General features: G+C 40.9%; 2 protein-coding genes across 3 annotated transcripts in view; both read left to right on the top strand.

Annotated features, from left to right (window-relative positions):
- Nucleotides 1-26,206, top strand: part of ankrd50l (ankyrin repeat domain 50-like) — a 145,974-nt gene that overhangs the window by 78,806 nt on the left and 40,962 nt on the right. The window lies entirely within an intron of this gene.
- On the top strand, nt 1,736-7,571 carry cnga4 (cyclic nucleotide gated channel subunit alpha 4). Of its 2 annotated transcripts, XM_072686364.1 has the most exons (8): nt 1,736-1,911; nt 2,061-2,066; nt 2,597-2,692; nt 3,034-3,140; nt 4,145-4,814; nt 6,428-6,587; nt 6,670-6,835; nt 7,054-7,571. In XM_072686364.1, exons 1-8 carry the CDS (start codon nt 1,796-1,798, stop codon nt 7,569-7,571), a joined length of 1,839 nt encoding a protein of 612 aa, XP_072542465.1. In that variant the 5' UTR covers nt 1,736-1,795. The 2 variants fall into 2 exon arrangements, with proteins under 2 accessions (XP_072542465.1, XP_072542464.1); XM_072686363.1 differs by lacking the exons at nt 1,736-1,911; nt 2,061-2,066 and having other exon boundaries at nt 2,604-2,692.

The raw sequence follows: 26,206 nt of genomic DNA on the forward strand, positions 1-26,206 counted from the left end.
CCAGCAATACAGACGAGCTGCAGGCCACTATCAAAGCAACCTGGGCTTCATTAACATCTCAGCAGTGCCACAAGCTGATTGCCTCCATGCCACACCTCACTTATGCAGTAATTTGTTGTAAGGGAGCCCCAACCAAAATATTGAGTGTATGAACACACTTGTCAGAAGTTAAGAATTGTACATCCTTTTCTGTTTGATTTTATGAAATATGAAAATTCTAATTAGGGAATGGATTCATAGTGATCAAAATTAAAACAAAAAATCTTTGAAATATATCATTGACATATATTTAATTACAATGATCTAATTAAAAAAGCTTGAAATATATCACTTTACATACAAACATTTCATACAAAATAAAAATATATAAAAAACAAGGCTCATATTGACCTTTTTTAAATTAAATTAGGGCGGAGAAATTGTGTAGAACGTCCACTAGGAGCACTTCATTTTAAAGTAACCTTTAGACACCAAACATATCTTTGCTGATCAACTACATTAAGAGATCATGTGAAATGGATTTTTATTAAATCATACTTAAACTGGAGCATCGATCATGACTCAGGCCTTTTTGTCTTACATCATGTGCCTGCAAATGCACTATTAACTAAAATAGCATACAGTTAAAATCTTGTGGAGGCTGTCAGAGCTGCAAAGGCAGGGCCAGCTCCGTATTAATAATGCCCATTGTAGTCTAACACGCTCAGATTGTTTTGATATTCGGGTGTCTACAGACCTCTGGCCAACATACTTCACGTGATTATCACTTTCGCCAGATACCATGACCTGATATGTGCTTCTTCTTTAGTCTGGACTGTGAAATGTTGAGATCTCTGGACCCAGGCTGTTACCAATCTTATTTTGGCAAATAATGAATTGTACATAATATATATATATATATATATATATATATATATATATATATATATATATATATGAAATCAAAACAAAATAAACTTGCCTTATTTAAACAATTAAGATATAATTGCAGCTAAATTACAAGCTATATTATGTCCAGAAAAAAACATCTCTATATGCCATTAAATATGTGCATTTTGTTTAGGTTGACATATAATGTTAATGTTCTGTATAAATTGAGCAAACAATCCATTAAATATACTGCTAATCCCCTCAGCAATGATACAATGAACAACATAACTATAAAACATACCAGCGTCAATAAAATCAAAATAAAATGACATGAAAACAAGAAAGAAAGAAATCAAAAATCAATCATGCTCTAAATGAGACTGCAAGCCCAGAAATGCACATTTTCTTCTGATTGCAGAGACGTTGATACAAATCGACATAAGCATTTTGAGTTCAGAGATGAATGCGGCTCTTAAACAATGTAGAGATGCTCGATGGAGAAATGGAGGGTTGCCAAGGCCACCTGCGCAGCTCTGATGACCTCTCATGAGGTTTGTACTGTCCTTACTGGTTCAGGTGGTTCAGTGAGTTCAAGGAACCTGTGGGACCCCTGGGGAACTGATGCTATGGCAACCAGCATCACCTGTGCTACCCAGGTGAGCCTGCTTGTTTTAATGAAGAGGGACTTATGAGGGCAAACAATGAGTATGTTGAGTTTCTAGCTAGAGGACAACACACACACACACACACACACACACACACACACGTACATACATTCAATACTGACTGTTTGCGGATGGGAGGAATATGAGTGCATGTGTGAGAGAATGCTCTGAATCTTTTTTTGGTTTGTTTTTTATATAATACCAGTGCTAGGTAACATCTACTGGGTCTGACTGGTATTGACACTACACTGTAAGCTAGAATGAATCGCTGGACCAAACTTCTTAACTGGCAACGCATGCACAAGAATGGCGAAGCACAAGAGGAGAAAGCAGATCAGGCAGCAGAGAAGAAGAAAGACGAGAAGGAAAAAGTGAAGTGAGCGATTCTAAGATGGCACTGTTTTACAATTCGCTTTTTAAAATTAGAATATAGTCTAATGGGTCCAGACTTCCATTCCTTAACTCTAAACTTAGTCTGTTTGTATTGTTGTACATGTTTGTATAATCTAATTTCTCAATATTAAGCTTTAGGCTGTAATATGCCTTAAAAAATGTTAAATGTTAAATTAGTGTTGCTTTCATTTTATAAATGTATTTAAATATTATATATCTACAACAGCAAACACATTTTTTTATTTATTTATCTATTTATGTAGATATTGCTGTGTTGTAATGCTTTTAACTGTATTATACAGACCCCATTTTTCATGGATAAATGGATATTTTTTTCATAGGAGTTAACAGGCAGCTTCAGTTGCAGTTAATCAGGCAACTGATTGTACTAGAGCTACAAAATTAATGTTGCTAACAATAGAAAGTTATATGGCAGCTTATAGCCATGAATTAACCAGGGTTCAATAATACATAAAAAAAAAAGCCAATGAAAGCTAACAAGTTCATTAGGTTCGGAGACTTTGTAACCTAAAGGACGTCAAAACTTTTGCACATGTTATAGTTACTATTTTAGTTGATTCTGTCCTAATAGACAGCAAAACCTTGCTGCAAAGCTTGTTTACTTCTCTCTCTCTCTCTCTCTCTCTCTCTCTCTCTCTCAACTGGAGGGAATGGGTGATTGATCCTTCTGGAGATTTTTACTACAATTGGTTGCAGGTCATGATCTTTCCCGTCATCTACAACTGGGTGACTATTATCCTAAGGTAGGAGGCAGTGATTCACAGGCCATAGGTATAAGGTGATGATGAATGATGCTCTGCTACAGGAAATCAGCAGATGTCAGTGCTGATATATAGACATATATAAGCCATATATAGAAATAGGGATTAAATGAACCTGAATTAGTGTTACATAGAAATGTGACATTTATTTGAAGATTACAAATTCAACTCTTGATATGAGTGAAATCTAAACTGAGACCAATACAATTTTGATTATTTTTCTTTATCAGAGTTGAAAATGAAAATATCCCATAAAATCTGACCATGAATTTATGTCAGTTGTCTGTAATAACCTTTAAACTCTCTTTTGTGTTATTGTTAAGGGCCTGCTTCTATGAGGTTGAGAACACATATCTGGCAATTTGGCTCACCTTAGACTATGTGTCTGATCTGGTCTATGTGGCTGATATTGTCATGAAAGTCCATACTGGTAAGTGTGACAATGACTTAATATGCTTGAATATTGCAAAGTAATACTAAAATAAGTTTATAGTTTATGTCTACTTAAATAAATTATTTGAGTTATACTGAAAATCTTTACAGTTAGTGGGGGCTCGCAATGTTTGCATATTGCACCTTTTTCTATAAACGGTATAGTATTGTTTTGTTCTTTGTTGCACTGTGGACCTGAAGGCCACTGTGTACTAATGCTGCACAATATTGGAAAAAACTCATATTGCAATATTTGTTTCTGCAATATTTATTGTGACATTAAGAAATACAAGGTTTTTCACCAGATCCGACGTGCCATGTATTATTAATGCATTCAGTTTATCCAAGAATGGAGGAACATACATGATATTTGGCAGATATCATTTACCTCTGGTAGATATATCATAAAAAAAGGGAACTGTGCATTTTTTCCTTTCGTATTGAGCATCAAAAAACGTGTTAGATGTTCTTGATTTAATCTACCTTACATGACCTTGCAGGTTCAACCCACGGTGATGCCACAGCCCTCTGTGTCCTCACTTTCTCTGGGGCTAGGAGGGCCGTCCCTCATCCCCCCTCACTCAGCACAGGCATCTGACGTTACCTGACATTCCTAGGAATTAGCAGTTAGGGTTGTCCTTTAAGGCAGTTCACAAAGAAGTAATTTGCTGCCTTCATGTGACTTCATCCTTCTAGCACTGCCAGCATTATGCGATAGCGGATTCTATCTAGTCATTGGCAATTGGCCCTGACTAAATTGAGGAAAACAAATATGGGCCTTGATGAGACAATGATATTTTTTTACATACTTATTCATCATTTATGTTTCATGTTCATAGCCATTTCTGTAATTTCCCCTCAATTCTTGTGTTTAAAAACTAAAATTCATCGTTCTGTGCACTGTATGGCTTCTAGTATTACTAACACTATCATTAACTGATCATCATCATAAGCAGTGATGGGTTGTGGTAATCTGGTTTTCCTCTGTTTTGTGTTCCACAGGGTTTCTAGAGCAAGGTAGTCTGGTAAGGGATCAGTCCCGCTTAAAAAAGCGCTACCTACATTCCTCTCGTTTCCTGTGGGACATGGCCTCCCTGCTGCCCACTGATCTGCTCTACCTGCACCTGGGCATCCACACACCCCTGGTAAGGATAAACCGCTTCTTCCGGACATCCCGCCTGAACGAGGCTTTGGACCGCATGGAGACTCGCACGGCCTACCCTAATGTCTTCCGCATTTCCAAGCTTATGATCCTCATTTTTATCCTCATCCACTGGAATGCCTGCATCTACTTCTCGCTCTCCAACTACATTGGGTTCGGTGTTGACGAATGGGTCTACCCCAATCTATCCAACCCTGAATTTGCATCTATGAGACGCCAGTACTTCTACTCCTACTGGTTTTCTACTCTGATCCTCACTACAGTGGGGGACACCCCTCAACCACAACGCGAGGAGGAGTACCTGTTCATGATCGCCGACCTGCTGATTGCGGTGCTGGTGTTTGCCTCGGTTGTGGGGAGCGTCAGTAACGTGATCATGAACCTGCAGAACCAGGACAACGTGTTTTTCCCTAATCACGAGCTGGTGAAGGGCTACCTGCGCAACCGGAGGATCAGCAAAGAGCTGCAGAGCCGTGTAAACAGCTGGTACCAACATCTACACATCAACAAGTGTGTCTTCTCTTTTATGTCTTGAAGGAATTTGTTTGGTGTAATTTTCATTTCATTGGCACATCAACAAAATAGCTTTCAGAAACACATTATTGCTATTATTATTATTATTATTATTATTCTATAATAGTAAAGACTAACTTTAACTTGAGGATTATTTTCATTTTAAAGCAACACTGATACAGTAACTAAAGCCAGTATAGCCAGAATGGGCCTATAGTCCATGCTATAATGTTCAGGGAATATGTTCAAATACTCTTTTTTTTATACTTGTGGTCATGCCGTTTTACGCCCTGCTAAATCCATTTCTCATTTTAGAGGAATTAATTATATATTTTCTGTGAAAAGTTGTTGCACTGGCCTTTAAGAGTCTTAGGGCAGCACTATGTGGCATTTTACCAAAAAATAACAGCTTCAAAATCCTCGTATGATGTTAATTATGTTTTGTTATATGCTCCACTGACTTGTAATAGGGAGAATATCATTATCTCAATCATTGCTACTCTTGCCTCGGCACACTGCCAACTGCACTATGTAACTTTAGTGAAGCAGGCAGGTCAATGCTCATGAGGACTGTGTAATGCAAATATGTAATATTGTAATATGTGTATACTTTGCGCCACTAGGGATGGCTCAAATTACAAATTATACTTCCAGACTGTAGGTGGAGCCCCAGAGAGCAAGAAATGCCAATTCTTGCATTATGCTGCTTTAGAGCAATACAAAACAAAGTGTCTGCCATAGTAAACTACAACATGAGCTGCAAGTACAGCTTCAACTAGCCTTCACAGGATGGTAGTGACGAGCACTGTCTAACATGTCAGTCCAAAATCTCATTCACATCAGTCCTCATGCCCTGTGGGTGGAGGCATTGAGGACTCTCTCCTTTCACTGCAGGGGTCAAACATGCCTGTACAATTCTCTTGGTGTATGACACACATGATCTTGGGGAAATATGGTGAAGGATGGCTCATATGAACATATCAGCAGTGCCTATGGTTGATACACCACTGATCTCTCGAATAGTCATTTGTCTTTGTAATGTGGGGTTTATGCACTGCAGACCTACTTTATTATCCTAAGTAGCTGTGGACTGACTGTTTTAATTGCTGTATCATGTAACTGTATCATTCAGTACTCCAGTCTGGAAATATCATTGGGCCCTATCTTACACCCTGTGCAAGGTGTGTTGTAATGCTTATTGCTATCTTACACCCCGCAAACAGTCTATTTTTACACCTTCCGCCTGCGTCGTTTAAATAGCAGCGGTGCTTGAGAATATACCTATGTCGATGGGCGTGGTGGTCACGAAATGAGGGGTGTTCAGGTAAATTTCAGGCAACCTAGGCAGACGTCAACAGTCAGGTGTTCACTGCTATCTTGGCAGTGAATTGTCAACATAGGCGTGTGCCCAACGCTTGTACACAACTGCTTTACACCACTGAAATAGCAATCCGCCAAAGTCAGACCGCACCTGGTTCTTAAAGGAAATGGCAAGTGACACACTGATTGGTTTATTGCACATTACGCCGATAACACACCCATGATTAATTAAGAGACTTAGTGCATAGTGCTTAGTGCTCTGGTAACCACTGATCTCTGCTCTGGAACAGAAAGATCACGAGGGAGAACGAAATCCTCCAGCAGCTCCCAGTCACGCTGCAGACGGCCATCGCTGTCAGTGTGCATCTGCCCACCCTCTCCAAAGTCACCATCTTCCAGAACTGTGAGAGCAGCCTGCTGGAGGAGCTGGTGCTCAAACTCACCCCACAGGTCAGAGAGCAGCAGTCAAGCAGTCAAATCAATGGCTAATGTCATGTGGTGTGTTACAATGCATCTGCTCTCCTCTCTACAGGTATACAGCCCTGGAGAGTATGTGTGTAGGAAAGGAGATGTGGGCCATGAGATGTACATTATTAAAGAAGGAAAGCTGGCTGTGGTGGCAGATGATGGCGTCACTCAATATGCTGTGCTTGGAGACGGGAACTTTTTTGGAGAGATCAGTATCCTGAACATCAAAGGTGAGATGGGTTGGCTAGCATCACACTCTGCTGTTGCTTTGATATTTTCAGCCAGATCAGCCATGTCTGTGTTTTTCTCTCTCAATGTAAAGCTCTCCCCTCACTTTAATGTATTGGTATTAGCAACCTTCATATGACTTATTGAATTGAATCAGTGGTATCGTTTATCTATATCACACATCACCCACCTGACCCTACCCTACTTTGACATCCTCAAGGCAACAAATCAGGCAATCGACGCACAGCCAACATCCGCAGCATCGGCCACTCGGACCTGTTCAGCCTGTCCAAAGAGGACCTGACAGACACTCTGTCCGAGTTTCCAGCAGCCAAACGCCTGCTAGAAGAGAAGGGCCGGCAGATCCTGACCAAGATGGGTATGCTGGAAAAGACAGAGGAAGGCGAGGAGGAGAAGGAGAAGACAGAGGATAAGGTGGAACGTCTGGAGACCAGCCTGGAGACGCTGCAGACCAAACTGGCCCGGCTAATGGCGGAGCTGGAGTCCAGCGCCCGAAAGATGAAGAGACGTGTGGAGCAGCTGGAGCTGCAGACAGAGGGCTGGGAGGGCATAGTGGCTGAGGGAGCCTGGAGTGAAACGGAGGAGGACGGAGGGAGGGAAAGGGAAGTTGGGGATGGTGAGGGAGAAAAAGAAGAGGAACCAGAGGGAGAGAGGGGCGAGGGGGACGGGGGAGAAGAAGAGGAAGAAGTGAGGAAGGACATAAAAGAGAAAGAGTGACAACAAAAATCAAGACATTATTTAAAAACTTGTCTTCTATCCTGTTGTGTGGAATGTTTGGGCACCCCTGGACAAAATGACATATTTTGATGATTTTGGGAGGAAAAATAATAATAATAGTCACAATATTTCATGCAAATATATTTGTTTTAGGACTTTTTATCCACTCATTATTGGCAAACCCTGTTTTTTTAAATAGTTCATGGTAGTTTTTGAGGTACAACATAACCAACAGTAGGCATGGTGCCAATTTGTTCATGTTTAGCGGCTCCAGAGTCCTATTCTATTGGCAATTGGCACCATGCCTAATGCCAGAGGTGTCTAAAGGCCCCCAGCATTGAGCATCCAATACTCATCCAACATCCTGACCTCACTAATGCTCTTGTTGCTGAATGCAATTAAATCCTCACAGCAACTTTCACCTCTTGTGAGAGACCCCAGTTGACATCACAGGGTCCTCTTGCTGGAGGTCTGCAGCCAGGCGCCATTGGAGCAATGCTCCAAAATCTGTTAGAAAGTCTCCCCTGGAGAGTAGAGACTCCAACAAATGAAGCTTTTTTAATACCCTTAATTTCGAAAGAGGCAAAAAAAGATCCTGACCAAGATGGGCATGTTGGAGAAGACAGAGGAAGGCGATGAGGAGAAGGGGAAGACAGAGGATAAGGTGGAACGTCTGGACACCAGCCTGGAGACGCTGCAGACCAAATTGGCCCGGCTAATGGAGGAGCTGGAGGCTAGCGCCCGAAAGATGAAGATACGTGTGGAGCAAAAAAAAGTGAATGAGTAGGTGTCTCAATACTTTACATGGATACATGGATCATTGCTCATCTACAGAAAAGCCAGCCTCTTCTTAGGTCCGGTTACTTGATGCACTGTGTCATACTCACTTCCACAATTTAGAAATATGGAGGTGGAACATTAGGACGATTCTAATGGCTTGTGGCAGTCAATTAGCCGATATTTAATCAATGCAGGCAAGGTTTTCAGCAGCTGTTTATACTAAACGAGTGGTCCTTGTTTGTGCGCTGTGCTCAGACAGACAGAACCAGCTTCAGGCTTTGCAGTAGTGCTGGGAATCTCGAAATTCAGATTCGAAACTGAATCGATTCATTTGAAACGCGGCGTTTGGACACACTGCTTTAGGACGAGTCTAAGAGTCTGTGATGTCAGGGGCCCTAAAAATGTATAATTTTTTTTTTGTTCATTATTAAACAATTCTTAACTAACTGTCGTCGTTAATATAATATTTTACTTCACATTTACAACGTTTTTATTTATTTTTCTTGTTTGGCAACACGTAAACACCCAGAGCCTCTGCACTGCCTGATTTGCCTCCCCCCTCTGTTTACCTGAAGTGGTCCAGGCCGCCCAGGTGCCGATTGTAATTGCGAGCGGTTCACTTTGAGTTCGGAGGGAAGCATCGTGTTGCACCTTAAGAGTAAATCTGGTTACCAGAAACACAAAGACAGAAAACAAACACACATGACATATTTCACCCAATTTTTCAGAAAGAAAGGTGGGTGTAGTTTGAGAGTGGTGAGAGTTAGCCCGTTATTTCAGCCCCTCTATGGAAACAGCCTTAGAAGGTTAGAAATCTAATATCTGCACAAACAACAATTTCTATCTTCTTTAAGCCGATATTTCATTATTGCAGGCAAGGATTTCCGCAGCTGTTTACACTAAACAAGTTGTCCCTGTCTGTGCGCTGTGCCAGGACAGGCAAAACCTAGGCTTTGCAGTAGGCTTTGCAGTAGTGCTGGGAATGTCCAAATTCAGATTCGAAACTGAATCGATTCATTTGAACGCGGCGTTTCGACTCATTGTCCCGAAGAAACGTTTCGAAAGTTTTCCCGCGTTTTGGTTTGACCTTAAAGTCCAAGATGCTGATTCAGTGTTGCCAACTTTAACTAGCGACCTTAAAAAAAGAAAATAATAATAAAAAAAAAACGACTAGCGACTTTTTCTGGGGTTTTTTGGAGACTCTGCCGTGAGCCCCGTCCCACAACACTCCCAGGGCTCAGTCTCACAGTCAGCACACCCACACCGCTCTACGGCCACACTGCAAATGAACTGCGCATGCCCAGAGCCGCGGGACGTTCATATAAATGCGCCTTTAAAAAACACGAAAATAAATCACTACATTTAACTAACTTACACAGTCTCAGTTAGTCACTCATCTCAATAAATCAATAAATTAATTAAAAAATACGAAAAAATAAAAAAAACAAAAAACCAAACTGTCTGTTTTAAAGACGGATAAAGGAAGAGGGATGAGCGTAGAGAAGCAGTTCCTCCTCACAGAACAGTCTTTTGATTAAATTTGATATGCTAACATTTAACAACACAGAACAACATTGATTAATGTCATTTATGTAAAAACGATTTATGTAATGTGGATCTAGACAAAGCATTAAGTCATAAGTCATGAAGTTGTTCTGAGAAGTGACGGCCTGTTTCAAAGGCAAAAAAAGAATCACCAGAAGAAATGTATTTGTAGTTCTAACATTTCTGGTGTTTTGCCCACGTTTATTATCTCCCGTTATTCCTTTATTCTACAGCTTCAACTACAAGGAAATGAACAATTATGCAAATTAGGCGATGACGCCATTTAGCGACTTCTAGCGACTTTTAGGACAGCCAATAGCTACTTTCCTTACTGAGGAGTGGCAACACTGTGCTGATCTGAGCTCATCACGCTTTGACCCCCAAAATGCTTCTAAATAAAAGTGAGAAATCTCTGATCCCAGAGCTGTGATCACAGCAGCCTCACGAACAGAGAGAACTGCAAATCTGCTGGAAGAAGTCCCACAAACTCTTGATTGCTATTGGTGTGTTATTTTGCAAAATCATGGCATTTGTGAATAAGGCCTAGGTCTGCTGCCTGAGATCATTATGGGATCATTTGGGGAGTTTCATGTCACTGTATAGAAAAGACGGAGGAGGAGGTTGTTTTGACCACTTTTTTAGTCCATCATTTACATTTACATTGAAGGCATTTAGCAGATGTTCTTCTCCAGAGCGACTCAAGTGCTTCACTGTTTACTCTGAAAATACCCTGAGCTAGTTCCAAAAGATGGACTAGGATCCAAAAGATACCTCTAAGCTTAGATACTATTAAACACAAGAGTCCAGTATGGAGACCCTAATACTCAGCACCACACTTCAACCAAGTATTCTCTGAAGAGGTGGGCCTTCAGTCTGGGTTTGAAGACAGTGAGCGACTCTGCTGTTCGGACACCCAGGGGAAGCTCGTTCCACCACTTTGGTGCAGAACAGAAAAAAGCCTGGACGCTTGTCTTCCGTGGATTTTGAGGGATGGTGGGTCGAGCCAAGCCGTACTTGAAGCTCGAAGGGCTCTTGGTGCTGATCGGTCTTTGACCACTGTCATCAAGTACGGAGGGGCTGGTCCATTCTGGGCTTTTTGACAGCAGCTACATAAATCTGATATATGGCCAAATATCATAAAGCATTGAGCATGAACACTGCCTGGCCAAAAAAAGGTCACACACCAGTATTTTGTTGGACGTTTTGCTTTGATTACGGCACACATTCGCAGTTCAAACAACATTTATTTTTGTTAAGTTTTAATCAATACAAGATCTTCTATTGATGATGGGAGATTTGAACCACTGTGCAAAGTCTTCTCCAGCACATCCCAAAGATTCTCAATGGGGTTCAGGTCTGGACTCATGTGTAGAAATGATGCCTCATGCTCCCTGAACCACTCTTTCACAATTTGAGCCCGACGAATCCGGGCATCGTCATCTTTGAATGTGCTTCTTTAATCAGGGAAGAAATGATCCACTGATTGATTAACCTGCTCGTTCAGTGTATTCAGGTACGGTAGGCACTAGGCATGATGGGTGCATCACTTCAGCCACCTCTCTTCTTACCCTGATGCGCACATCACTCTGGAACAGGGTAAATCTGGACTCATCAGACCACATGACTTTCTTCCATTGCTCCAGAGTCCAATCTTTTTGCTCCCGAGCAAATCAAACCCGTTTTTGCCGGTTAGCCTCACTGGCGAGTGGTTTTCTTAAGGCCACACAGCTGTTTAGCCCCAATACCTTGAGTTCTCTTCTCATTGCACATGTGGAAATGCTCTTACTTCCACTATTAAACATATCTCTGAGGTCTACTGCTGTTTTCCTGCGATTTGATTTCACCAAACATTTGATTTCATCACGATCCTTCAAGAATTGTTTCCGAACACATTCCTTCCTCAAAGACGATGTTTCCCCACTGTCCTTCCATTTTTTAATAATGCGCTGTAGTTTTAGTAGTTTCTGCAATCTCCTTAGATGTTTTCTCTGCTTGATGCATGCCGATAATGTTACCCTTCTGAAATATATATATTTAAATATTTAAATCCAGGTGTATTTTAAAATAGATATATATATATTGTAAACAAATATACAGGGCCAGACCAAGCCTTAATGGGGCCCTAAGCAGATTTTCATTTGGGACCCCCCATACCACCAGCTCAGCACCAGATGCTTCATCATTTTAATAGGAGAGTGATATTGTGCAATACGCTGAAGCGCCCGGGCTTTTGTCGACCACCTGAGCGGCGCATATTTGCATTTGGACAACAGTGGCAGCATCCAACAGCAGAAATTGATTAACCTAGTAACGGTGTGCCAACTATGAAAATAAATGAATATAAATATCACTTTTACCTGTGTAATACCATTATGTTTTATTATTCAATGTTATTTTTAATATATAAATATATATATATATATATATATATATATATATATATATATATTCATGATATTTTAGTGCTCTTGGGGGGCCCCCCGGTGGCTTGGGGCCCTAAGTGGCCACATAATTTGATTGTGCCTTGGGCTGGCTCTGCAAATATGTATCGTATGTATCTATATATGTACTACACAAGTAAATATTATAAAAATAAAAATATTCTGACATTTTAATATTTCTGACAAGAAGCTTTACCTGTCTCCCTGAACCAATCCTTGACAAAAGGTTATGTCATCGCATTGTTTTGGATTAGCCATGCTACTAACAGACACCCAGGCAGGGCAGGAGTAAAATATCCAACTGTAAAATGTCCTACAGTCTACTTTCAGCTTTACTTAATGAGTATCAGGCCCTTTTATTCATGATATCTGTAATAAATGAGTAATATTTTATTTTAATGGGGGATGTCATGTCATGTTTCTTAGCTGATAGGACTGTTGTCACAGTTCTTTGTCTTTGGGCTTCATGGATTTATAGCTGTGTGCTGAGTTTGTTCCTACATGGTATTCTTACCTTATTGCGAAAGTAAGCTTCTGCTAGTTTCACTGCAACAGTACCCCTAACATGGTGCAGGCACGTGTTCAGGACTAGCTGATTAAAATGAATGTATACACTGATCTGTACACTGACTGATATTTTTTCCTTAAAACACTGAGTCCAAACAAGCTCAAATCTCCAGCTTTTAAATGGTGTTGAGTCCTACTGCAGCATTAGCAAGATAGATGCAATAGCTTTCACTGGACACTAGGGGGAAGCAGACATTCCCTTTTTGTCTGTTGAACAGGTCGCCTAGTGGGATTAGAGTCACCCCAAAGCTGGGATTGTGTTTAGACTCTTGTACAAAAATGATGTAAATCCTCAAGTGTAATTTTCATAATTGTGGCAATGCTGATTATGTTTGAAACTCATAATAATGTAATGAAATGTAAAAGCCAAATGCCTGCAGAGGAAGCCAGCTGCCGGAAGTTAGAAGCTTAGGAGGGATACCTTTCTTTATTTACAGGAATGCTGAATATTAGAAGAAAGCCTAAGGTTATCTGGTTTTCAAAAAAAAAAAAAAAGGCAGCAAAAGGTCAATAGTGTGTCAATCTGTCTAAAATAAAAATAAAAAAAAACATTTTTGCATATTTTATGTTCAAATCTAACTTCTAATACTTCTTCCCTTTCTCTCAAGCTTCTAACTTTAATTACTTTTCCTTTTTTTGCCCTTCACTGATAAATGAAAATGATGAAATGAATATTTCTGATGCCTGACATGTAGTCTTTTAGCTTTAAGATACATTTGGTGCCTATGAGATCATTTTGCAGTTATAGCCGATTAATGAAGGCCTCACCTTTTCATTTAGGGCCCCCCATACCACCAGCTCAGCACCAGAGGCTTCATCAATTCATAGGAGAGATATTGTACAATAGGCTGAAGCGCACAGGCAGAAATTAATTAACCTAGTATTGGTGTGCCAACTATGAAAATAAATTTATATTAATATTAAAAATTGCTTTTTAAAGGCCTCACCTTTTAAAGACATCTATGAAAAGCACTGCAAGCATAGTACAGACACTGAGAACATCAAATTCAAAATATTTTGAGCAGAAGTTGAGCTCTGCGTTAGGTTTTTAAATAAAGGTTCAGTGAACCTAAAATTACAGAAAAAATAGCATCAGGATTTATGGCCAGAGTGCAACAGCTCTAACGTAGGCTCACACAAAGCATTTCTGTCCACATCTCTGCTTGCTCACAATGAACAATGAGCAAATCAGCCTCCGGTATATAATGAAAGTTGGAGTGTCATAACAGTGAAATGTGATGGTAGTAGCAGGCTATGGAATACAGCACCACACTTGTCAAGAGACATGAAGCTGTACAGTGGAATTCAGCACAGCTATGAGTACTATCCCGCTGTTGGGAGACTCATTGTAGAGCCTTCCTGCTGTTGATAAGAATGATCTCTTGCACTGTCAGTCATCAGGCTGCCACTAACTGTGCTTCTCTGTTTTCCAGGGTTGAGTGCAGGGAATCTGAGGTGTTGGCTAGCAAAAGTATATATTAAAAAAAAGTATATTTAAAGTTGTATTCATTTTATTTAGTAAACTTGAGTAAAGCTGAAGTATATAGGTATATTTCATATCTGTGTGTATACTAATATCAATGTACTATGCAAGTACGAGTTCATATGCACAGCAGAAACAAGCAGTTACACTGTACAATGAAATTCTTACTTTGCCTTTTCTCCATTTACCTCCATTTATCTTATGAATATCAATATATGAAGCGAGAAACAGAGTAAGTATAATAATAACAATAAAAAGTTAAAGTTAAAGACTGCAGTACAGAGTAGAATTGCATGTGCATGTGTAAAGTGCATTGTGCAAGTACAGGAGTAAACAGTTGGTACAACAGTAGCAGGGATGTATGTAGTGGGCTTATATTAATGGGTGCATGTCAGAGTTCAGCCAGTTCAGAGTGGAAGGGGGAAGGAGGTGTTCACAAGCCTGATGGCTTGTGGATAGAAACTGTTCATCAGTCACTAGTGACCATAGTATGTATACTATGTGAGTATGCTTAGGGATAAAATTGGCCAGCTTTTTAATGAATAAAAATACACCTTTACTTGTACTTTAGGTGTAAGAGAGTAAGTACAGAAATATCTTACATCAAAATTGTATTTTACTGTCACTAGCCTGTGAACTACACCATAAATAAGGAATAATACAAACTAGTTGTATATTTGTAGCCCACTTTGTAGCTTATGGAAGTATTGGACAGTGGTGGCTCAGCAGTTAGAGCTCCTGGCTATTGATGACAAGGTTGTGGGTTCGATACCCAAGCCCGGCAAGCAAGGCCCTTCACCCTCTCTAGGTGTGTGTGCTCACTGTCTCTAGTTCACTAGTGTGTGTGTGTGTGTGTGTGTGTGTTTACTACCACAGATGGGTTAAATGTGAACAACATATTTTGCTGTACAGTAATAAGTACTTGCACCTTTTGTCTAGTTTTTATTCTGCAGTGGATTTAACATAATACTTGGGTATTTCCGACTTCCTAAAGTCAACCAGAGATTGTTTCCTTAGTTTAACTGACTTTAAGCCCCCCCCCACTGCCATTTCTGATACACACTGCAATGGTCATCCGAGAATTTCTGAAGATGACGAGTCAGAGGTGTACAGGTTGAACAGGAGGACCTGGTGTGTCTGAGACATAGCCCTGCAGCCATACACACTGGTGTCAACCTGTCAGACTGTCCACTGTCCATGCGATGATGGATTTATCCATCTGCATCAGTGGGAAGCTTCTCCCCCTAGCTAAGCAGGCTGCATGGTGTCGAATGCACTGGTGATATTGAAGAACACGATCCTCACAGTGCTGCCTGTTGTGTCTAAGGGACATTATCCACTCTGATATCATACTGGAATCATACAAGGAGCTGATCTAGCAAGTGGTCTCAGGTGAGCCCGGACCTGCCCTTTCAGTGTCTCCATCAGGTTGGGATGTCGGAGCAACAGATCAATACTCATTCAGTACTGTCAGTTGAATTTTCTTCAGGACAGGAACTGACACATTTTCCACTAGACTGGCAGGCATGCTCAGAAATGACAGAACAGTGTATTTCTATGAAGAAAAAAATTAATTAAATATACTTTAATTTACATTTATTTATATAAGGTCCAACACGCATGGGTTTTTGGAAAGAAGTGGGTATGAAAGCTATGTTTTTTCTGCCCCTTGCATGTTTGGGCCTTATGCATTATGATTCCTTGTCATATATGTATCACATATGTATCACAGCTTATCACTTAGCTTTGGGTTAACATACAGTATTTGATTTAGTCTACAATGTTAGAGTGGGACACTCCTCTAACCACTACTATTCTACTACTTGTTTTAATAAACTGAAAGCCATAATAAAATAAAATTAGGCACATTTATTAACATTATTTGACACCATAGCCATATATGCAAACATGGGGCACTCTTGGTCAAATGTCATGTTTATTTTGTAAGTGGAAACAGGTTCGCAGTTTATGTTAATTTGCTTAATAATGGAGAGGGAGAACAATATTGTGATATGTAGCAAAAATATGCTGCATTTTATTATTTCTTTATTTGTTCCTAAATGTCAAATTCTGAAAATCAGATGACAAATATTTTAAGATTTTTCAGCATTTAAATGGACAATATTTCAAAATTGTTAGATTTTATGGACACGTTATATCCTTATGTTTAATAAATTAAAATGTGATGTGTTAGAAAAACACAATGAAAAAGTGTATATTGACATCTCTATTAGTATCAGACCTCAAAGATGTATTCTCTTGCATTTGGGCTTGGGCATACTGTCCCAAGGCAGCCACTCAGCTTCAATCCTCAGAGGGACAGGCCCATCACCCGCACTCATTCGGTGAATTTTTTGCCCGTCAATCACAATCTGTCATGGATTACGTCAGTTTAAAGTGCATAAATCTGCAGCAGTGGTCAGAGAGACAGAGTGGTGGAGGAGGAGGAGCAGATGGCTCCTAATTGCCGTGGGGTTAACAAGGAGTCCATTTTACGCCTCCCTCCGGCCTCTGGTGTGTTGCCTTTGTGCACATGCAGGTGTGATTGTTTTCATTTATCCTCTGCTTTAATCAGAGCATCACTCCAGGTGCTTTCAAGCCAGTATGTGAGGACAATTTTGGAAGGTAGCACTACAATGGAGGAGACAGCAAAGGGTACAAAATACAATTAAGCCTCAGTTTGCAAAAAGTAAAAAAAAAAAATGTCTGTTGTTTAAAAAGTAATGTGTCAAAATTGTTCTGAATTCTGGATTACTTTAGAGATTAAATTCAACATCTTCAGTTCTGTGAACAAACATTATTGTGTGGTAAAGTTAAAAAGCCGTGGGTGAGGAGTGTCATAGCTGGTTAGGCCAGACACTGAGGGATGAGCAGAGATGGAGCCAATGCAAGGGGAGAAAAGGGGAGAAATACACAGTACAAACAAAAGCAAGCAATGCAGCAACTAAAGGGTTTAAACAGCAAAGCAACATAAACTCGACAACCAAATGGGCAAACACAAAAGCATACCTGAGACCGGGGGTCTCTGGGAGCTGAGCTGGGTGAGCTGGTGAGGGAGAACTGGGAACAACACAAAACAACCTACCAGGCAGTGCCTGGGAAGACTAAGAGAAAAGGACACGCATGAACCACGCAATGACTACACAAAACTGAGAGAGCTGGGGAACCAGCCGCTGAACCATAAACGGCTAGGCCAACCAAACCTGAAGACGCAAAGTCGAAGAGACCGGGGTGGCGGCTCAGACTCGCCCTGGGGGAGGGTGCAATACCGAGGGGCTGACAAGGAGAACTGGAGCAACTGGACAATGCTTAATCTGCCTGCTTTGACCAACTAGCAAAATTATCCTTATAAATTTTTATTACTTTCTTTGTTTCCCTTTACAATAACATCAACTGTCCTACACCCTTTTATTTACATTTACATTTACATTGATGATAAAAACATGTTACTACTAATGTAACCAACCGGATATAGCTAATATTAACTCTTAGGCTAATGCTAGTGAGCTAACGCTAGGAAGGTAGACAACCCGTTAAGACACAGGGGCACATTTTATTGGAGGTAATTGATATTGACTTTTTGAAAACAGGACCTAATCTAGACTACTTAATACCAGCCTGGTACTAGCTGCGAAAACGCGATGCCTCTGAACAATCTTTGTAAACTGTGTGATATTTTACAAAACTGTACAAACACAAAATAAACCAGGGTTAAAATGTCGACCTGACTTGATAACATTTCAGGTAAGTTTCGGAAGTCTTAGACCGCAAGGCCAAGACTATACCCTCTAGCTTAGCTTCTCAGTCTCCTCGCAATCTGAGGTGAGTATTCTTGAGCTAGCCCCATTCTTAACATTTCCCCTACCTCTTATAGGTTTAGCCCCACCCGGCTTCACCTGAGCTGAACCGTTCCACTCTGCAGGGGTGTTGCCATCCTACAAGAGTGGATTAAAAACAAGAGTAAATACAATCATATACCATAAGGCCTTCATTTGTAATATATATATATACAGTCATGCCCGAAAGTATTCATACCCCTGGCAAAGTTTGACTTAAATTTACTTTTATTTAACCAGAAGTTATATTTTTGCCTTGAAACGACACAGGCATCTCCCAGGAGATAACACGATGATGTACAAGAGGCATCATTGTGGGAAAAAGTATTTCTCAGTTTTTATACACATTTGAACAAAAAGTGGCATGTCCAAAATTATTCATACCCTTTGAAAACTGTCACAGTATATGGGAAAATCCAAAGTTCTATACCATTCCAAATAGTCCAAGCTGTTTTAAAGCATCCTAATTACCCTGATTCATTGGGAACAGCTGTTTTAATCAACTCAACAGGAGAAAAACAGCAGCTCTCTGCAGTTGGTTTGTGGACAGTCATGGCTAAGACAAAGGAGCTCACTAAGGACCTGCGGCTGTGCATTGTGGCCGCTCACAAGTCAGGAAAGGGCTATAAAGCCATATCAAAATGTTTTCAAGTTCCAGTGGCTACAGTGCAAAGTATTATTAAAAAATACAAGAAGTTCCGCACTGTGGAAAATCTCAGAAGATGTGGTCGGAAGCCAAAAGTGACACCTGTGCTGGCCAGGAGAATAGTGAGAGAGGTGAAGAAAAATCCAAGGATCACCACCAAGGCCATCCTGGTGAATCTGGACTCTGCTGGTGGCGACATCTCAAGGCAGACAGTTCAACGGACACTGCACACTGCTGGGTTCCACGGACGCAGGCCAAGGAGGACACCACTTCTCCAGAAAAGGCACACAAAAGCCCGCTTGACCTTTGCAAATGCTCATCTGGACAAAGAAGAAGACTTCTGGTGTTCTGTTTTATGGTCAGATGAAACAAAAATTGAATTGTTTGGCCACAATGATGTGTGCACCATTTGGCGTGAAAAAGGAGAAGCCTTCAACCCTAAGAACACCATCCCCACTGTCAAACATGGTGGTGGGAACCTAATGTTTTGGGGGTGTTTTTCAGCCAATGGACCAGGGAACTTGATCGCAGTAAATGGCACCATGAAAAAAGAGCAATACATCAAGATTCTCAACAACAACATCAGGCAGTCTGCAGAGAAACTTGGCCTTGGGAACCGGTGGACATTTCAGCACGACAACGACCCAAAACACACAGCCAAAGTGGTGAAGAAATGGTTAGCAGACAAAAACATTAATGTTTTGCAGTGGCCCAGCCAGAGTCCTGACTTGAATCCAATTGAGAATCTGTGGAGGGAGCTAAAGATCAGGGTGATGGCAAGGAGACCCTCGAACCTCAAAGAGTTGGAGCTCATCACTAAAGATGAATGGGCAAAAATACCAGTGGAGACATGCAAAAAGCTGGTCAGCAATTACAGGAAGCGTTTGATTGCTGTAATAGCCAATAAAGGCTTTTCTATTAATTATTGAGAAGGGTATGAATAATTTTGGACATGCCACTTTTTGTTCAAATGTGTATAAAAGCTGAGAAATATTTTTTCCCACAATGATGCCTCTTGTACATCATCGTGTTATCTCCTGGGAGATGCCTGTGTCATTTCCAGGCAAAAATATAATTTCTGGTTAAATAAAAGTAAATTTAAGTCAAACTTTGACAGGGGTATGAATACTTTCGGGCATGACTGTATATATATATATATATATATATATATTTATATATACACATACCAGTATATATACATATACTGGTATGATGTTTCTACAGAGGACACATTTCCTAGCATGTCTCGCTCTGTTTTCTGTGACCTATGTTAAAAGACTTCACCCCTCTCATGAGCTAGCCATGAGCCCTCCGGCAGGCTCATGAGCATGCTCTGTCTGCTCTGCCTCCCTTTTACTTAGTCTACAGATAACAGGTGAGTATTACAGGTAGGTGTTCAGGTTACAAACACACACACACACCCACACACACATTCATACATAGTCCTCTGTCGATGGGCATTTGTTGAGGAAATGGAAGTTAGTGATCTGTTTTTATCTGATGCTTTCAGGGACGTGACTAGATTGGTTTTGAGCAGAACAGTGAACAGTGAAACAACTTCTGTCTTGTACCACTCCCTATTCTCTACTCCCTCCACCCATAGTGTGCAGTGCTACAAACCATGTAGGTGGTGTAGTGTGTAGAGTGTTGTCCACTGTGGCAGCACTCTCAGAATGGTATATTCACATGCTGGCAGTGAGGATGTTGTCAAGTCTGAGCTCATGTGGTAAAGCAATCGAGGAGTACTGTTTATTTCTGCACCCAATACCAATACCAGCCAGGACACACTAGAAGCCTTAGGTGACGTGGCCAGGTGACAATGACATGTCTCTCTAAAGCCTCCCTGATCAAGTCTTATAGTAGCCACCCACTGTGATGCTGTCCTAAAAAAAGCCACTAAGTGACCCCAACCTCCAACATCAGCAGTTGGACACTGGACTTTCTTTAGCAGTTAGCATCACAGTGGCTCCAGAAAGTCCAGTGTCCAGTACTGTAACTGAAGGTCCTCTAAGATGCAGTGAAGGTCTCAGAACCCAAACCAATCCACTAGTTGTTTCTGAGGCGAGACAGAGTTAAACGTCCCCAAAGCAGCTTTCAATAACAGCAGAGGTCAAATAAAATTATTTTGATTATTTCAATTTTATCACAACAATTTATGTATGAGTACAATTATTATCCATAACCAACAGATTGGACAGTACCGTTTGAGGGCAAAAGGACGAACACTCTGAATGTGCAGTGTTTGCATATGTCTAGCCGGGTTCATTCAACATCTGATTCTTACACAGGATGCTTTATGAGTAACTTCAGTCTATGGTCAGCCCTGGTCTATGTCTAAATGTTCCTACCCTGATGTTTTTTTTTTTTTTTGGGGGGGGGGGGGGGGGGCACTTTGACATAATTTGTGTTGTCCTGACATTTTAGGTTTGTTGGAGACAAATTTTGTGTTCTGCTCTTGGGCTGAACTTGCTAGGACGGCCTGACCTGGTCATGTTGGCAGTTGTTTCGCTTGTAAATGATTTTGTTCCGCCTGATTTCGAACTGTTCTGATATATGCTTCTACAGTCTTCTTTCTGAAGGCCTTAGAGAGATCTTTACATTTACATTAAAGGCATTTAGCAGATGCTCTTATCCAGAGCGACTTACAAAAGTGCTTTGCTGTTTACTTAAGAAAAACCTCAGCTAGTCTGAATAGACTAAAATTTAAAGATACCTCTAAGTTAAGAAACTACTAAACACAAGCCAATAGGGTGACCACTCTACTATTCGCCCAAGTATTCTCTGAACAGGTGGGTCTTCAGTCTGCATTTGAAGACAGTAAGCGACTCTGCTGTTCGGACACCCAGGGGACGCTTGTTCCACCACTTTGGTGCAGGACAGAAAAAAGCCTGAACGCTTGTCTTCCGTGGATTTTGAGGGATGGCGGGTCGAGCCGTACTTGAAGCTTGAAGGGCTCTTGGTGCAGATCGTCTTTTTGACCATTGTTGGTCCTTTCTTGGCTTTGTAGGCCAGCGTCAGTGGTCTGAATCTGATGTGTTCAGCAGCTACATGAAGCCAGTGAAGAGAACGCAGCAGTGGAGTGACATGGCTGAATTTAGGGACATTGAAGATGACCCATGCCGCTGCATTCTGGATAAGTTGCAGGGGTCTGATGGTGCGTAGAGGGAGACCAGCCAGATGAGAGTTGCAGTAGTCAAGTCTGGAAGTGACGAGAGACTGAACAAGCACCTGGGCGGCTTCTCTAGAGAGGAAGGGTTGAATTCTCCAGATGTTGTACAGGAGAAATCTGCAGGACCGAGTTACGTTTGCAACATGACCTGAGAACGATAACTGATCATCCATCACTACACCAAGACTTCGAGCTTCTGTAGAAGGAGTGACCAGTGAGTTCTCAAAGGAGATAGCAAGATCGTTTTTAAGTCCAGCAGTTCCCGGGATGTACAGCAGCTCCGTCTTGCAGGGGTTGAGTTTGAGATGGTGAGCCGCCAACTAACTTCAACAATCAAGAGCCAACCAAGCTTGATGTCTGAGATTTAAATAAGACAGGCTCCTCCAAAATCCTCTCTAATGATGTTCTAATCATCTGCAGCTGATGTGCTGCACCTGACTTCCAGAGTTTTAGCCATTTGTAATAATGTGTAGTAATGTGGGCATATCCTAACGATTTCCTCACAAACAATCGCATTTCTATTAATTACATTCTACACATTATTTTATTAGACATTCATTCCATTGTGTGTGTTTAGTTTTATTACCTCCAACTCTTAGTATTGTTCAAATGAAGATCAGTAAAGTCCCTATATCTTTAAATATGTTAAAAAAGAGAAATGATTTCATGGGTTGTCCTGACTTTTTCACATGGCTGTTTTCTACGTCTCAGTGCCTGGGTTCCGAAACTTCCCTAAATCAGAGAGCAAGTGTAGGAAAGTATTAGTAGGCCATGCAGAGAGCTCCCTCAGAAAGCTAAACAGACCATCTCCCATTCCAGCTGCACCTTTGATGGATGAATCAAATATCATCGGAAATTGGAATAGGAAACATCTATAAATATGCTATTGTGATTGTGAGTTAAACTGAGATCTCAGAGCAAACGGGGCAGGTGTGGGAATTCTCCAATATGAGTTACGGCCTCTCTCTTCCTCACTCACGCACTTTCTCACACACACACATACACATCTGCCCACCTGCTCAGAATTGTATGTTTATAAATGAAATTATAGTGTATATTGCACTTCTGTTCTTCTGCTGAGGTATGGTGTGCTCTGTGTGTGTGTGTGTGTGTGTTTGTACCTTTTAGGCTGCTTGCATATGTTTTTTAACCCCTTCAGCTGTAAGTCTGTTGTGGTAAGTTTCTACCAGCATCTACCTTCACAATTCTCAAATAGTAGCCCCTTTTACTGGACCACATTTTGATTGTTAGGAAAGTAATTGCTTCACACCAGACATGACTTTAAGATTTACCATAAACTCAACTTGCTCTTGTGCATCTGTCCCTGTAGACAAATAGTTTACTGACACTTAGGGCCCTATCTTACACCCTGCACAAGGTGCGTTGCAATGATCATTGCTATCTTACACCCCGCCAACAGTGTATTTTCACATCTTCTGTATGCGTCGTTTAAATAGCAACGTTGCTTGTGAATATGTCTATGCTGATAGGCGTGGTGGTCTCGAAATGAGGGGTGTTCAGGTACATTTCTGGCGTATTGCTATCATGGCAAAGGAAAACACAGGTGCTCCACTGACTGAAAACAACAGTTAGACGTTCATTGCTATCCAGGCAGTGAATTGTCAACACAGGCGCGTGCCTGAAGCACGTACACCCCCGCTTTACACCACTGAAATAGCAAATTCGCCAAAGTCAGACCATACCTGGCTCCTAAAGGGAATGGCAAGTGTCCTGATTCAACTTGAATTAACATGACATCCATCCATTTATCTTCCTACCTGCTTCTTCCTGCTTGGTCAGAGTTGTGGTGGGTCCAGAGCCGACCTGGAATCTTTTGCCGCAAGGCAGGAGTGCCTGCTGGCCAGGGTGACGGTCCATCGCAGTTACCCTGACATACTTAAGACTAACTTTTTTTTTTTTTGTGCTAACCGTAACCCTGGTAACTCAGTTAATGTTTTTTAAAGATTTTTTAAACAGCTGTCTTTTGTACAATACTGTATGTATGTCCCCATCTTCCAAACCCCATGTGTGTGTGTGAGAGAGAGAGCACAAAAGCATTAAGTGTGAAAGCTGGTTTTACTGCATTTGACAAATTATTCAATCCAAGCAGATGTTGAGTAGGAGTCTCATATTACTACACCAACAGCTGCCGATTAGGATCAGTAATGCCATGATTAGAAGCCCTTGGTAGAGTGACAGGTAGTTTTTCCAGAGGAAGCAACTTTTGTTCTATAAGTAGCAGCTGATGCCTGTCGTGGTGGTATTTTTTTTTTTTTTTGAGAGTAGCTAAAACCCTCTTAAATGACAAAAACCAAGATCTATCTTGACAGAATTTGGATGAAGTGGCATGGCAGTGTTCCTGGTGCTTGCAGGATTGGGTGAGATATTTCTGCTTGCCATGTCTTTGCTCCCAAATGAATACGCCGAGCGCTGGCTCAGGTGGTGCGCGTGGTGCCTCAGATTGTCAATTTAAAAAAGAATGCCTCGGAAATGGCAAGAGGAATGTGCCGGAAATAGGATGGGGTGTGAATTCCAAACGAGAGCCGTTGCTCTGTATAATGCTGCTCGCTCCTGTATCAAACTAATAAATTACAGTCCATCTCTCCAAAAATGGGGGGGATGGAGAGAGGAAGAGAGAGAGAAAGAGGGAGAAAGAGAGCAAAAGTGAGCGAGAGAGAGAATGTGATTTAGATCCCAGATGTGACCCAAGGTTACCTAGCAACAGGTCAAACCCTGAGAGAGAGAGAGAGAGAGAGAGTTAGAGAGATCATGGTTGAATGTGGACAGAATGATATATATTTAAAGACAATCCACCTGAAAATAACGTGAGATCTGCAGGCGCTGTACAATAAAGTCTAACTACTTCATTAATTTAGTATGACACTACAGCCTGGACACCACCTGACATTGATTTATCAAAATTCACTTCATTCCACTGTGTTCCTCACTCTAGCCCCGGAAGCACAATATCCACCTTTACATACGTATCACATGATATCACAAGTGTGCTGGTGTAGGTCTAAGAGAAATGAAACAAATCTAATTTCGGCTATTTTATATCATCACCTTAACACAGCTTGTTAGTCAATCTGACCTGCACACTGTTGAATTTGCGGTGTGCTTGAGGTCATTATACATGATACACTGAAATGTCCACCTGCGCCCAAAGCATTACTTCCAATCAGGTTTTGGCTTGAATGTGCTCAGCACACTGATAGTACATCCATCTAGTACCAGATAAACCTCATGTTTAGCCCAGAACAGCCTGTATTCTGCATGAGCAGGTAATCAAGGACATGATTTCAGGGGTTTTGGGTCCATAATTTATTCATTTATTTATTGTCAGTCACCTTTTGTATTTTTTTTATTTTAAAGGCCACTGGTGTTAACTGATGTCACTTGAAATAATGCATGCTTAGTGACATTATTGTTGAAGTTTTATTATTACAACTTTTTTATTGAGGGATACAGATGGAAGGAGCCACCATTAACAGTCTCGTAATGGTTCTATGAATTTAATGTCAAATTCTTATGCAAACAGTTTTTCATAAACCTATCTTCATTTTCAGTTTAGTTGATATTAGCGAATCTGTATGCCGATAAAGCCAATATAGTCAAAGCTTTTGTTTTTGGTCTGAGGAGTTTCTGGATATTCATCAATAGTTTGTTTCCTATTGTTTGACCTCATTCTCAACTCCCCAACTCAGCCCAACAGTATTGGATGGAGCACTACCATCACTCCAGAGAACACAGTTCCACTGCTCCACAGCTCAATGCTGGCTTTATACCCCTCTAGCCCACACCTGACATTAGGCATTGTGCCAGTAGGTTCATGTTCATCTGCTCCAGAGAATCCTTTTCTATTGGCAGCACTTTTTTACAGGGACTAGACAAGCAGTGTGTATCAGCTGTCAGTAGCTGAATGCATTTATTAGAAAGATTGTCCACAAACATTTGGACATATTTGAATGTATATTGTATGGGAAAAAAACAGCTGAAAGTTTGTACAGTTTTTCTAATGAACCTACTTTGAACCTAATGCCTTAGTCATGCTGGAGCTAAAGACAAGTCAAGCTTATTTATATGGCATTTTTAATAATATTTCTCATAGAGTAATTGATTGACAAACTGACATCCAGGGTTACACCAAGGTCTGTGTACTTGTATT

Source organism: Salminus brasiliensis, chromosome 8, assembly GCF_030463535.1.
Source record: "Salminus brasiliensis chromosome 8, fSalBra1.hap2, whole genome shotgun sequence".
Taxonomy (NCBI): domain Eukaryota; kingdom Metazoa; phylum Chordata; class Actinopteri; order Characiformes; family Bryconidae; genus Salminus; species Salminus brasiliensis.